Source organism: Ixodes scapularis, unplaced genomic scaffold, assembly GCF_016920785.2.
Source record: "Ixodes scapularis isolate PalLabHiFi unplaced genomic scaffold, ASM1692078v2 PGA_scaffold11__112_contigs__length_91849675, whole genome shotgun sequence".
NCBI classification, from domain to species: Eukaryota; Metazoa; Arthropoda; class Arachnida; order Ixodida; family Ixodidae; genus Ixodes; species Ixodes scapularis.
In genome coordinates this window covers 12,725,005-12,739,393 of record NW_024609837.1, presented here as the reverse complement: position 1 = coordinate 12,739,393, position 14,389 = coordinate 12,725,005, and the positions used below count along the sequence as shown (strand labels likewise).

At 51.4% G+C, this 14,389-nt stretch overlaps 1 protein-coding gene across 1 annotated transcript in view; it reads left to right on the top strand.

Annotated features, from left to right (window-relative positions):
• The window catches only part of LOC115332163 (prolow-density lipoprotein receptor-related protein 1), a 138,756-nt gene extending 124,404 nt beyond the window's left edge, over nt 1-14,352 (top strand). Inside the window, exons 78-86 of the mRNA XM_029994515.3 lie at nt 1,188-1,257; nt 2,630-2,737; nt 5,058-5,180; nt 5,643-5,812; nt 7,692-7,962; nt 8,998-9,197; nt 10,789-10,879; nt 11,665-11,812; nt 12,096-14,352. Coding sequence (XP_029850375.2) covers nt 1,188-1,257; nt 2,630-2,737; nt 5,058-5,180; nt 5,643-5,812; nt 7,692-7,962; nt 8,998-9,197; nt 10,789-10,879; nt 11,665-11,812; nt 12,096-12,245 — 1,331 coding nt within the window. The 3' untranslated portion in view covers nt 12,246-14,352. The remainder of the gene's footprint in view (nt 1-1,187; nt 1,258-2,629; nt 2,738-5,057; nt 5,181-5,642; nt 5,813-7,691; nt 7,963-8,997; nt 9,198-10,788; nt 10,880-11,664; nt 11,813-12,095) is intronic.
• Nucleotides 14,353-14,389: the final 37 nt, after the last annotated feature.

Below are 14,389 nucleotides of genomic sequence, written 5' to 3'. Positions count from 1 at the left end.
CAGTTTAAAGTCACAAAACAGCCGCCGCGATAGCGCTGCGAGCTTAGTCGCCGCCACTTTGGTTGTTTTGATTTTGCGCTGTAGCCTCGATGCCCGGGCTACACAGCAAGCTGGGTTGAGGCTATAGTCGGGTTTTCCGGTTCCGCTATGGCCAACGTGGCCGCCGTCTGCCCATTCTGATGGTTCTTCCAGGTGTCCTCATTGTCCGTGTTTTTCGGGTGCGACCGCAAAAAGAGCGGCCGTTTGCCGTTCTTCTGGTCTCTGTGTGCGAAGGTTTTTTGCCGATAAGCTTAGTATTGAAGCAAGCTTGGTGGACTAAACATTGTCTCCAAATAGTGCCCCAAATGGCGCCAACTTCAACTTCGCTGTTTGTGCCAACGAAGGCGCCGACAAAGCGCAGCACTGTGATCAAACAGATAAACAAACAAGTGAAAAGTGAACAATATAAAGCGGAAGTTGCGCGCGAACTTAAACTTAACATCGAGCAAGTGGAAAGTGGCCAATATGCAGCGGAATATGCATAGAAACTTGATATTTTGGTAGAAATCGATTTTTCAGACCACTTGATTATTCTGACAAATTCGGGGTCCCATCCGAGCCCGAAAAATCGGTTGGCGACTGGTTTGTCAACAAAAACCGACCTTTGTCTTTCCAGAATATCGTTGTTTCCAACCTTCGTCATTATCGACTTTAATTTTCTGTTGCTCGCCCAGTTTGTAGTGGTGTTTTAGAATTGCGCATTTAAATGTTGCAGGTCCCAAACTTCAAGACTGACTTGAGAACCTTGTCTATTTTTTTAACTGAAACTGCATCTTATGGTTGGAGCAGCTCCCTCAGGTTCTAGGCCACCGGCTTGCCCGGGACTTTTCTCAGACACCCGTATTTGGGAGCAGAGATTGTTTCTAATGTGAAACTACTCTTACTGCGCGTCTCGAAGTTGCGACCCAGGCGAAGATCAGTCCACTTCCAGCGGGATTATGGAACTGGAAATGAGGCAGTCCAGCTGGATTTCTGTTGGGTCCAGCTGGATTCCAGCTGGGTCCAGCTGGGTCCAGCTGGATTGCCTCATTTCCAGTTACATAATCCAGCTGGAGGTGGAGTGATTTTCGCCGGGGGGCACTCGCACGCATCCTTCCTCATGGTGTTCCGGCGGTGTTGGAATCTTCAGCTTCTGTTTTGTTTCTCAGCCAAGTGTGATCTGGACTGCCTGAGTGGCGGCACGTGTGTCCTGGGAAACAACCACCAGCCCTTGTGCAGGTGAGCAATTTTGAGCGTACAGCGTGGAACTCGCCTCGGAGAAAACCGGCGTGTCCCCAGGGTGTGTTGCTAGCTGAAACTACCCGAGCATGCTGAGAAGAGAACATACTCGTGCACTACTCCCGAGAATGTGCTCTCATGGCTACCTTTAGAGTGTCGAGTTTGTTCCTAGGAGTTGTTACCCTGGGAGCAAGTTTGCTTGCAGAGTCGGAGTAGCAAACAGCAACGCATTACCACAAGAATGTTGCTTCAATGATTTCATCTGTTGCCTAAAAGTCTCATCACCATGTTTTAAATTGTAAAATAGATTACTGCAGTCAAGCCCGCTTATATCGAACAGCGCGAGGATCGTAATACAGTTGATATAGCACAAAATTAAGCAAAAACACATACGTAAGAGCAATGCAGCCGACGGAGTTTCAGCTCTTACCAGCCTGCACTTGACCGTTCATCGGAATACTTTCTCGAAAAGATAATTTATTGGGGTGAACTGCGTAAATGTAGCCCGGTCTTTGAACTCATCTCGTACCTGGTAACGGCCCGCTCCGTGCGATCTAAACATTTGATGAGTGCAAGTCTGCCACCCTCAATGACACCGTTGTGGCGGTGTAGCAAATCCACGGCAGCGATGGCTTCGCTCGAGCTCGGAAACGGCACGGAGTCCTCGGCATCCGTGGGAGTGGGCTCGCTGCTCGCGACAGGCCGCTTCCGAATTGTGGAGCGATGCAAATTAGGTCCCCGAAAGGGCACAGCCACGACGTACCGCTCCACTTCAGAAGAAATACCGCACCGTAGTAACGGCTCGGCTTAGCAAGCAGAGCTCGCATCCGGCACGAACTCGCATTCTCTTCGCATACACGAGCGCTTAGGAAGCCTCTTCGCTTCCCTCGAGAAAAGAGTCCGAGGTTCTAGGTCTACAATGGAATCTCGTTAATTTGATCTTGAGGGGGACCAGAACTTTGTTTGAATAATGCAAAGTTTGAATTACCGGGAGTTTCCTTCCTGGAAACAGATAGGACAGGACCTGCATGTTAGTTTAAACTATTTGCGAGTTTGAATTAACGAGATTCCACGGTAGAAAGCGGTACGACAGAAGCCGGCGTCGGACCGAACCGCTCCGTCTCCGTGGCCATCAAAACTGTGTTTTAGGGATTCCATTATTTCCGCCAACGAATGTGCGCTTCGGACGGCTCGTCGCTCGCTAAACGGTCCGGGTTCGGCGTCGTTGTTACCAAGGAAAAAGAGCGAGACGCCCTTTAGATTTGTCAAGCTGGTTTCGTAGGCTCCCAAAGACCTTCGGCGATTCCCCGAGCCCCCAGATTTCCTCGACCGTCTGTGCGAAGTGTTTTTCTTGTTGCCTCTTCCTCACCAGGTGCCCCCTAGGTTTTGGCGGGAAGCGGTGCGAGCACTTCCTGTGCTCCCAGTTCTGCAAGAACAAGGGGCTCTGCATTCTCGTCACCAGCCAGGAGATGTCCTGCATGTGCGTATTTCTGACACTCTCTCGGGGCCGGTTCGTGCCGTTCAGTAGCTACCTAGTGCCTCGTGCAGTTTTGCCTTAGAAGAACGTGCACCGACGCCGTCTACAAAGTAGCCTCGGAACTGCATTTAACCAGACGTGGCCTCCGAGGACCATTCCATTTGCCCGGAAGACTGAAAAAGATACCGTGAAAGCCGGAATATAGGTTGAGCCGAAATATAGGTCAGACACCCACTTTACAAATTGTGAGAATCGAAAAAAAAATTTTTACAATGAAGAAATTACAATTTTACCTAGGGAAAAAATCCGACGAATACTACAGTCCGGCTTCAGGGCGCTGCCATCTTGCTCGCTGGGGTGCGCTTGGACGCGTCCTAATTCAATTGCATAGCCTTGCTAAGACGTCATAATTGGATTGTGGCTGCGCCCAAGCGCACCCCACTGGGCAAGATGGTGGCGCCCTGAGACCAGACTTGCAAACGTGTATACATTACTGCCTTTGCCTGCAGATGTGTTATTTGGGACGTGCATGCAAAATATTCGCGTAATTTGCGCACCCCCTTTCCCCAGTTTCGTGTCCAAAAACAAATAAATCTTGACACAAAACGCTGGACAGCTACCGCCATCTATGAACGACGGCGGCAACCTTTCCAGCCTTTCTACTCAGTTTTTCACCAGAGTGGAAAGGCTGAATTTCTCTAGGCGTCGTCCTTTAAGTCGTTCTAGACGTTGTCGTTGAGGTCGTCTGAGAGGTTGTCCTCGAGCTCGTCCTAGAAGTCATTCTTGAGGTCATCCTAAGCATCCTCGAAGTTCTCCTTGAGGTCGGCCTAGAAGTCATCCTTGAGGTTGTCCAGGACAGTGTCTTTGAGGTTGTCCCTGAGGTCGTCCTAGGCGTCGTCCTAGATGTTGTCCCTGAGGTCGTCCTAGGCGTCGTTCTAGACGTCGTCCTAAACGTGGTCTTCTAAGCGTCATCCTTGAGGTCATCCAAGAAGTCATTCTTGAGGTTGTCCAAGAAGTCGTCCCTGAGATCGTCCCACAATAGTACAGCTTCACTGGTCTTCCTTCACCAAAATTAAAAAGCTAAAAGATTTTTTTTTTTTTTTAGCAGTTGGTTTGTTAGAAGCAGGTTGTGGGCCGGTTGGAGGGCCTCTGCAAACTTGGTCTGGCCCGCAGGTTAGGTGTAGGTGTCTGTAGGCTCATAAAATTTGGGGGACACATTTTGTAGCGTTAGCTACACTGGCTGAGGTTGAGCAGTTTCGCGTGGCTCTCAAAGAGCCGTGCTGCGCATGCGCGAGGAGCAGTGATGTCACACAGCTGGCGCGCCGGAGACGCCGCCGCCGCACGCGCCTCGCCGGTCTGCACATCCCAGAGGAGTGACGTCATAGCAGCAGCAGACGCACTGGCGCCACCGCGTGCCCAGCTGTGCGCCTCCGTTGCACAGTAGACAAGTCTGACGCTGCACTGGAGCCGCTTGATAGCGCCTCTCATTTTGTGCTCATAAGCTCACGCTACGTACATCCTGGCATAGCTGAGCTAAGCCACCACAATTTTCATTGATAGACGTGTTACTGTTTTTTTTGGTTTTTTTTCTGGTATTTTACAAAAATTATATTTCCAGGCTAAATAAACTGCCGAGTGTAAAATGGGGAGAGAGGCCTTATTTCAAACGAAGTGTTACGCTACGATTTGTTTTTCAACCGTTTTTTTTAATCCTCTGTGTAAATAAAACCTTATCTGACCAGAGCCTTACTTCTATAAAGAAGGCTCCGTGTTCCTTTTTTGCTCTATCTATTCCTACTACAAAATGTAATAAGTAATATGCTTTAGCATCAAAGAGGAACCCTCAATCATTATCAAAAATGAACGCGCTTAGCGATGCAATCACTTTTTCATTTCCGAGCGATGTCAGACGTGGGCATCTGCTCCAAACGAATATTTTGTCTGCCACGGAACCTGCTACAAAAGGTCAGATGCCGCTTACATCGCTGTATTAGACTTAGGCAGACGTCGACTCGCAGAGAACTTTCACATTTCTCAATCATCTCTTCATCCAGGTAACGTCACATTTTCATTATTTTTGCATTCTACCCAACTGCTAGCGTCACAATCTCACGAAGTTCTAGGTTTTCGCGATGCAGAGTTTTATTTATGCAGGCTGAAAAACACCATTCTTTTTGCTTGAGCCTTTCAAAGTTGCATAATGACGTAAAATATTGGACGAACGTATTGGGTTTTCTTTTTTTGCACAATCAAACTGGATGAAACACGTCCTACGTTAATAAGCATGAAGACGGACGAAACAACAAAATGCTTCGTCTTGCAGATGCCCGCCCCAGTGGACCGGCCAGCGGTGCGAGACCTCACTCAACGTGTGCGAGCTGTGCATGCGGGACGGCTCGTGCGCCAACGGGTTTGCGGACGTCCGGTGCAAGCACTGCATCCTCAGGTGGGCCACCCTTGCAGCTCCCGGAACGTCCGGCCAAACATCCCGTCGGTTTTGGTCGTCGATTCGGGTGGCGGTGTCCATTAGTTCGCCGACATTGTCCGTGGGCTGCGTCTATAGTTTCGAACAATCCCAAAGTATGTCAACGCCTTAATTTAGTTTCATGCGGCGCAGCCTCCGTGGTCGTTTTGATAGAACAAAACTAATTATTCGGCTCGTCGACCAAGTTTTTGCGGCCGTAATGTCTCGCTTTCGTCGACTTAAATTACGACGGTTCGTATTTTTAGACTGAAAACAGTCTTGAGCACGCACGAGCCCAAGGTGACCGGGTTTCCTAGGTGAGCGATTGCTCTACGAGCCGGCAAACCTTCCCACTTTACCGTCCTGTCACGACGACCCACAGCTTTAGCCAGTACGAGCCTTATTGCGTGCAACCTTGAGACGACCCGGGAATTACCTTGGCAGGTGCACCCAGGAAGACCCCTGCCGCAGCCAGGGCGGCGACGAATACTGCGTGCACGGGGTGTGCCGCACAAACTCGGCCGGAGCTCGGCACTGCATCTGCGCGGCGGGCTACATCGGAGACCGGTGCGACACCCTCTCACCAATGTGCGAGTCCTACTGCCGGAACGGGGGTGAGTGCTTCTGTCGTGCCTCCTCTCGCACCGCGCCGCCTCGGCAGCCCTGACCTGGCGTGCCGTCCCACAAACACCGATTCGGCGGGTTCCAACTTCGAACGAGGTGCCCGTGGCGGCAAGGTTGACATCTAGGGTTTCCGTCGCACGCCGACGATCTCCAACGGGCCTAAACCATCCCCCGTCCTTTTGTGGGGCCGGCACTCGTGGCCCCCAATAACTTAAAAGTACAATGTCTCAAAATGGAGGAGTGCACACACGTGGAAAAGATTTCTTCCTTGCGTATTAGCGAGACGGAACCACCTCATATGTAGTGTCTTTCATTTTCAGGTAAAACTTGATGTCGTCCTATATTTACATCCCAAACATTTTTATTAAAGATCGGGTTAAACCCGATTTTTCCCTGAATTCAGAAATTTAATTCTACAGTTTTTCAAATTACTTTGCTCCAAAAATATTTTCCGGGAAGCAAAGAGTTTGTAGGAACAGGTGTGCTGACTCTAGACCTCGGAAACGAACGTAGATTCTGTCGTGTTTGGTGAGCTGCATTGACGTGAATCGAGGTCCAATATGTTGCTTTTATGTCTATTGCGAAGCATCCCTCGCCTTTCTTTTATTTCCATTTCAACTGGTGGAACAAAAGAGAACAAGAGAATGAAGACAATCTACGACTACTCTCAAAACATTGTTTCGAAAGAAATCGCAGATATTTTGTTCCTGTCGAACCGAAGTGATATTGTTGCGCTTCGCAAATGCACGCATGAACTGCAACGTCGAGAGAATATTCTTTCAATTCGGATACGTCCAAAAGACCAGACAGGACTAGGATGGATATAGAGATGCTGCGCGTGTGGAGGATTATGTAAGCGATGAGGGCTATAAAAAATTGACGAGCTCGAGTGAGCTCTTACATCAGGCTCCAATGATACATTGCATACTTTAATGACTCAAATGTGAACAAGAAAAACGCTCCATAAATTCGAACAAATTGACACTCTTCATAGTTAATTATACCTATACGTTTTGAAATATAACCCAAAAAACTCGGACTCAAAAATAATTTTTTTAAAAATTGATTTTTTTTTTGCGTTTTATTAGGAGCATAGTATTGGAACTGAGGCTACAGACACTACATCGTTGGGGGTTACGTGGTGGCTGACAGAAACGCGTGGCTCGTTTGCGACTCCCATTTGGATTGCGTCTGTCACGATCTGGATGAGCTGCGGGGCAGTGACCAAGCGGGGCTCACTCCGCATTCCCTAAGCCGATAGACCCTTTCCGAAATTCAGTCTGGCCACTTTGATCACTATCATCATCTCTGGAACGGCATCTGTGCCATACCAATGGCGGCCTTCTTGTGACTGATAAATGAAGACGTTGAAGATGCTTCCAAGCGGATGATGCAAGGCCTGTACATTCGGGGGGTCTGTACGACGCGACGTAGGAATAGAACGCAAGAGCTACGTAAGCGTTTATTTCTAATAACTCGGACTCAGTCATTCTGTGGGCGGCACACAATCGGCTTTAAAGCACTTTGGTGTATAGAATTTTCTCGAGGCATCTGAGTGGGTTGGAGCTTTGTTCTGAATGCATGTTCTTGGTCAGCATCGAACTGAAAGTGATCGAGAAAGAACTCGCACTGAACAATTCCTCGTGTGCCGTTGACTTGCGAAAGCAACGGTGCCGATACAAGTTCCTTTCCGCCATTGATATGGCAGAACTTAGACTGCTTTACAAACCACCAGATGGCACTGGATTTCGGAAAAGGTCTATTACGGGAAGCTACAACGGCGCGATGGAAGCTTCTTCCGACTTTCCGTCACGCCACCGAACGACTCCGGGCAGCGAGAAACGAGCGGTGGCTGGGTCTCCCCCACAGGCACCTGCCTGGGGCGCAAGAAGCTGCCCTGCGCCTGCCCCCCCGGCATGCCCGGCGGCGACTGCCTCCCGCCGGGCGGTGGCTCCTGTGGCTGCCTGCACGGTGCCACCTGCGTGACCACCGAGCGGGAGGGCGGCCTGGCGCAGCGCTGCGTCTGCCCGGCCGGCTTCACGGGAGAGCGCTGCGAGGGACGCCAGGCCGACGTCTGCCTCCACTTCCCCTGCCGCCACGGGGGACGCTGCCACGCCTCCGGGGGACGGCCCCTCTGCAGGTGGGCGCTCGAAATGACCACGTCGGCGCGCCCTTCTTCGAGGTCACCCGACGCTCGAAAAAGACAATCCGCGGCGGTTTTCTCCGATTCAATCTCGGGCCTGCCAGTCGCGGAGCGAGCGTGCTTTCGCGGAGTCTTGTCAAGTGCTTTGACGTGTCGCCTAGTAAACCGCGTGTTTCGAGTGCGTATGAATCTGTACCGAGGTGTTACGCCACGAAAATTAGCAGACGCACGTTAATTCGCGGTCCAGTCACGGCGATAACCGACGCGTCACGGCGAAGTTGTTGGGCATAGGCATCGCGTTTGTGCACCATGGAGTCTTGACGGCAAAGTCTCTTGGCTTCGTTCTTACGAGCACACGTCTCGCTGTTTTCCCCACGACGAACGGGAAGACTGTCATCACCGGCGCATCTTTTGGATGTCTTGCAACGAGTCTGACGTTAGCACGACGCCGAGACACCCGTGTCTGCTGCTTTGCGTCATACTCTCATCGAGCTTTGGCACCTTTGCCACTCGGGGCAGCTCGGGGACCCAATAAAACAGCGACCTAACACGCAGGCCCTTCTTCTAGGCGATGTCGGATGGATGGATCCAACCAAACCCTTTCGATCCGGCGGCGGCTTGTGCCACCTAGCCGAGGCTTTTAATTTCAACGATTGGTGGCACCTGGCAGATTTTCCAGTCCTCAGCTATCGTCACGCGGTATTTTTAAGTGCACCCGCCCCCGTAGAAAGGGCAGAGCTGACCTGGTCGCCTTTTTATAAAGGCAGTCATGGTTCATACATTATGAAATATTTCTCCCAAGGACATGGCTTACACATATTTTTCGTACCAAAAATACAACCCAAACCATCATTGCACAAACCGATGTTGAACCACCCAGAAGCGGAAGGTGGGAAACTTCCGCCGGGACGACCGGGTTCTGCTGTTTTCGGCTCGGCTATAGGGCGCAATTAGTCACTGCAGTTTGGAGCAGAGTACGCCCACCCTGTAAAGTAGCTCACCTCACCCCCCCCCCCCCCCCCCCTTTCACAGGTGCTCTGAGGGCTGGGCGGGGGTTCAGTGCGAGCAGAGCACGACCTGCAGGGGCTTCTGTTTCAACCACGGCACCTGCCTGCCCTCGCCCCAGGACGACGAGCTGCCCTCGTGCCTGTGCGCCCGAGGCTTCACGGGGCTTCGCTGCCAGACCAGCCTGGGCCAGAGCGGCGCCCACAGCGACCACAGCCTGCCCAACCGTGCGTAGCCTCCCTTGGCCCCGGGCACGGACGCGCCGCTTCTGCCGCAATGCTCAAAACGCGCCCCCGTCCGGAATGCTTGCCCCGTCCTCGAAAGCGGTCCCTCTATTTGACAACATCGTAGTGGTCGCCAACCACAATTCGGGCAGTGTGGCGGCACCGGCGAAGGACGCGGCAGAGGCCCGTCCGTCAGGGATGTGAGATCCGACGGCGCGACGGCTTCTGCGACGTCTGTTGTTGCCGCCCGGGAACCGCTTTTGACAGCGGGACACCGAACAGACCTGTCGGAGGCACCGTGCTCGTGCGGCCGGATCGGCCGCCCGTTACGTTCGCTTGGTTAAGCGGCGGTTGCTTGGCACAACAACCGAGAAATCGATCCGCGCGTCGCCGTGGGAGTCGTAACAGGACCGGCATTCATCAAAGTAGCTGCCGAGAAAAACGCGTCGACCGAGAGAGTGACCGAAGAGGTTCTACCGCATAAGTAGGGTTCCATGTTTTCGGATAAATCCTATAAAATCAGAAGAACACTCGCCGGTATCAAGTTGTCTTCAATTCGGATTCGTCCGAAAAACTCAGAATTCGGAAGTCACTATGGCCAAATGGAAACAAAAAAAAAAATGCAGTTTTCTACGAATAACTTTGGTTACAGCACACATTCATTGGTCAACAGGAGAGGCCTCCCCAGGTTCCTTCGAAATCTTGTAGTACTGACCAAAGAAGTTTGACCGTTTATCCCATCAGGGTTCCTTCGAGACAGCAGGGCATTATAATTCTGGGTCACGACACAAACCACTGTTTGGTTTCCAGATTGAACTTCTTGGAGGAAGGTAGCATTGTGATTAGATAACAGCTATGAACTCTTAGAGGAAGTACAGCTGAGGCTTCTATCTCACCACTCCACCCCGCGCAGCACAGGGAGAAGCGGTGGGATAGTTTGAAAAGAAAACAAATTTTTCCAATGACTACGTCAAGGGGTTCAGTGTTTTCAATGTCTCTTTTCAATTTTGTCGTGGGGCAATTAGTATCACTAATGGCAAGGGTGCCAATGTCATGCAGTGCACGAGCATTCTTATAGACCTTGGCCAGGGTTATACCTGCCGGTTAATATATACTTTTATTTTCAATCTTGAAAATTTGAAAATCTAACAAAAATAAACTCCGAATATTGGGCAAAAAATAAACACCGAAAGACACCCTCCAAATTTCTTGAGAAATAAACTCAGAAAACACGGAATCCTACGCTTTCAAATCCTTGCGGGAAGGTTTAACTTTTCTTTAAAAGGGGCATTTCGCTGAAGTCACCTCAAAGACTAGTTTTGCTCAGAAAATCTGTGAAGGAGATTCGTGGACGCGCATGGACAAATACGGAGAACGCGTCGCTGCCTCGACGGAACGTATCGTTATCTATCTTTTATTTACGCGCAATTAAAATTACTTTGGCGCGACGGGAATTTCAGGATCAACGGCGACATTGTTTTTTTTATTTTTCCCCTAGAGAATGTGTTGTATTTCAGCCTTTCGCTTCGAGTTGTTGCAACGCGGCGTTCGACGTCGGTGAATTTGACGCCCCGTCTGGCGCCTGTCCGTGCAGTGCTGGGTGCCATCTTGATCCCCGTGGTGGTGATCGTTTCGGTGGCGGTGCTCCTCGTCCTGGCAGTCCTGATCTACCGAAAGAGGAAGAGGTGAGCCACGGGATGGCGTCTCCTTGGGAAGAAAGTTGCTTTCCATCATGGCTACGCGGGCATGCTTGAGGCTGGCCAGACGCTCGAGCGTTGCTCAAGCTCCTCTGCGCCGTTCTCGTCCCGGTTTCAGGACGAGAACAGACACCAAGGAGGGTGGAAAAATCTAGGAGTTCGTGAAACGGCGCCACTCTGTTATGGCAGTGACACCATTAGATGCTGAAGGCTACAAATAGCTTCTTTCTAAAGAAAGATGCTGGGTGAAAGAGTGCACGCAACACAAAAAACGGGGAATCCAACAGTAGTTTTATGAGAAGCTACTTGGACGACATTGACGAATGTGAATGTTGTCCTCAAGTAGCGTTCATCGAGCCGGCGGCCCGCGCGAGCCGCGTCAAGTTTGGTACTTTAGGTGTGCTACCGGTTAATGTCATGTACTCTCGGCCTACAAGGTTGGTCGCGATGGTAAAGTAAGGGAGACAGTCCGCTACTGTGACCCGAAACTTGGAAAGCGACGGCAATCGCCAGAAACGATTTCGTACGCAGGGGTGGCGCCGCCCGACGATCCTCTCGCCACGTCTTGTTTCGGCTTAACTCGGCAAACGGCAAAGCTAGCGGCCGGGCGAGTCTCTCGGAGTGTCGGAGCGAGGCGCGCAATGGCACGTGCGTGCCTCGCTTGCTTCATTTCGTCCCTGGCTCGCGAGGGTCGTCAAACGTGCTTTCTGGAGGAGTAGCTCGCGGTCGCGGAACGACCACTGACTCGAGGGACGGCCACGCTTGCGTCGCAGGTCGCGCCCTTTCCACCACGTGCGGATGCAGGAGAGCAGCGGGGGGACCGGCAACGTGGAGATCAGCAACCCCATCTACCTGCGGGGAGACTGCGAGGACGACGCCGCCGAGGCACTCAATGCCTCCTTTGGCCTCGACCCCGACAAGGTGGGCTCGTACAGCCGACCCCGGCGGGAATCGGGCAAGGAACGCGATTGCCGCTCTTCGATTGAGGCGCGTTCCGGGCTCGTCTGTAATGGCGGAGGCGAGGACGCACCTCCCAAGGGATGGAAGCAGATCAGTACGTCGCCCGGGGTGCGTCACCGGGCGACGTATTGATTGATTTCCGGGGAGGTGCGAGGTTGGGGCTTGTTTATGCTGTTTTCCGGAATAGTCGTGATTCTCCAAAAGTTTGAGGAGAAATCCGGAAGGGTCTTCTCTGGTGTCGCAGGCGACCAACTTCAGCAACCCGGTGTACGACTCGTTGTACGCGGACGGGGCGGTGAACGGGGAGGAGAAGAAGGGCCTGCTCCAGGGGGACCTGCAGGTGGACTACCTGGATGGCCAGGGCCCCCTCCGGGGGGACCACCCCCTGGCCTAGGACCGCCACCAAGGGTCCGCCCCCCGCGCCACCCCCGGGTGGCGCCGGGAAAACAAGATGCCAAACGTCCCGAATTTCGTGCGAGGCCGTGCACCCCGCGGTCACGGGACGTGACGGGGTGCCGGCCTTTCGTTCGCTTTCTGTGTTTTCTGTCAAATGTTGTCGTCCTTTTTTTACCGTGCGCTTCCAGGTAGTGGCGCCAAATAGATGCCGTCGTCTTGTTGGTTTTGAGTACCGTCAAAGACGCTGAGAAGTCTAGCGTTCGACGGGGTCGTCTGCGAAGCGTGGCAGACAAACGGCGGAGCGGCCGAAACGAGGGAAACGCCAACGCCAAGAGGAATCTGCGGCCAGTTTCTCGTTGTTCGGTCCCAACCCCCGCAACAGGACGACGAGAAAAAAATAATAAAAAAAAGACGACGAGGTAGCTTAGAAGTGCTAGTCACGGATGCCACCGTATCGTTTCGAGCGCCATACGTTACGCTACCGAGAAGAAGGGTCCTTTTTTACGAGCTTTCCAAGGTTTACAATGCCACCTGTCAATTTTTGCTCGTTCGTGTCTCGTTCCTCTACTTAATCGTCTCGCGACGCGGCAGCTATTTCGTTGAGAGGTGCCGGCACACTCTGCAAAGTCGCCGGGACGTCTCGTTTCACGCTTCGTTCGCCGAGCGTTTGCAGCATTTCGTTTTATACTCTTTGCCGAAAACGTATCGCGGCCGCGCGGTTCGGATCTCGGCGCCACGGAACCGACGTAGCGGCTGCGGAACGCATTTACACGACGCTCTCGGTAGTCTCGTTCCGAGAGAACCCTGCCGTCGAGAACAGCAAGACGTTAGCACAGACGCCAGTTTTAGTCCTGCCGTCTTGGCACATGCCACTCGAAAGACAAATCATGCCACGCATCTCACGAGCGACTCGGAATGGCAGCTTTTACCGGAGCCCCTCGGATGCTAATTTTACGCGGTTTGACGCAGTGTTTATAGGGCTGCCCTCTGGCCAGGGCTTAGAGGTGGGTTTCAGTAGCGACATACTCAGGCAACAACGCTCAGTGCCCTCCACGCAGCAAAATAATCTTCCCACGTAGTACGTCGTCGTTCGTGCGTTCAGTCACTACGATGTTTCGCCCTCTTGGCGGAAACGCCGAGGGGGCGTGTTTGATTTTCTTCCACAAAGACGAGTCCCTGCGTTTACGGGAGACGTTCAGGAAAACGTGCCAAAGAACCGAGCGTGGCAACACTGGTCGAGAAAGTCGGCAGACAGAGACCCGTTTCGTTTCCGTTTCTTCATGGATAACAGCGGCTCCACCATTTTCCTTTTCTTTTTTTTTACGGATTTCTCTCGCCTATTGCTCGTGTACAGAGAGTCTGGGGTTGCAAGTACTGTACATAACGCATATATGTGAACTTCCACCGTGGCCCATAGCAATAGCGAAAGTGAACGGAAACAATTCCATGCCTGGATGTTTATTGTTTTGTTTTTTTCTTACCTCGTGGCAATCGGTGCAGCTAATCTGTGCATTCATTTTTGTATTTCCACGTGTTTATACGAGTGCATACTGCTACGTGCGTGTTTTAGATGCTTTGAACAAGCTTTTTTTTTATATATAGTAGCTGTTGTTTTTTTTATTTTTTATGTGCAATTAGGAGCATGTTACATAGTAATGCTGAAAAGTTTATGCAGCTGTTTTCTTTTTTTTCCCCACATTGTTGTCAGACTGCTCAAGAGGACTCACGAGATTTTCACTGCACTGTAAAAATATCACAATGTAAATCTACAATTTTTTCTTGCGCGCGTTAATTACGAATCGGTCTGACGCGTTAGTCAGACAATTCAAACGACACGCGAAGGAGACCGCTCTCTCCCAGTCAAACCTTTTTTTAGAAGCCGGTGAACGACAGTCTCTTGTTCTCGACTGGGCAAGCGGTCTCTCGTTTTTTGTTTTTAACTTTGCCGACAAACGTGTTGGCCAGGCATTTAGATTAAGAAAAAGAATTCTCAAAATGTCGCAAGGAGCAGCTCAATTTTGTAGTTCTGGTTTCTCACAAATTGGACACCTGTTGTGTTGTGATAGCGTAGGTGTACAAAACAAAGGAATAAATGTGTGACAATACTTTTGTGTTTTTGTTGGCTGAAAACCGCTTGGGGTC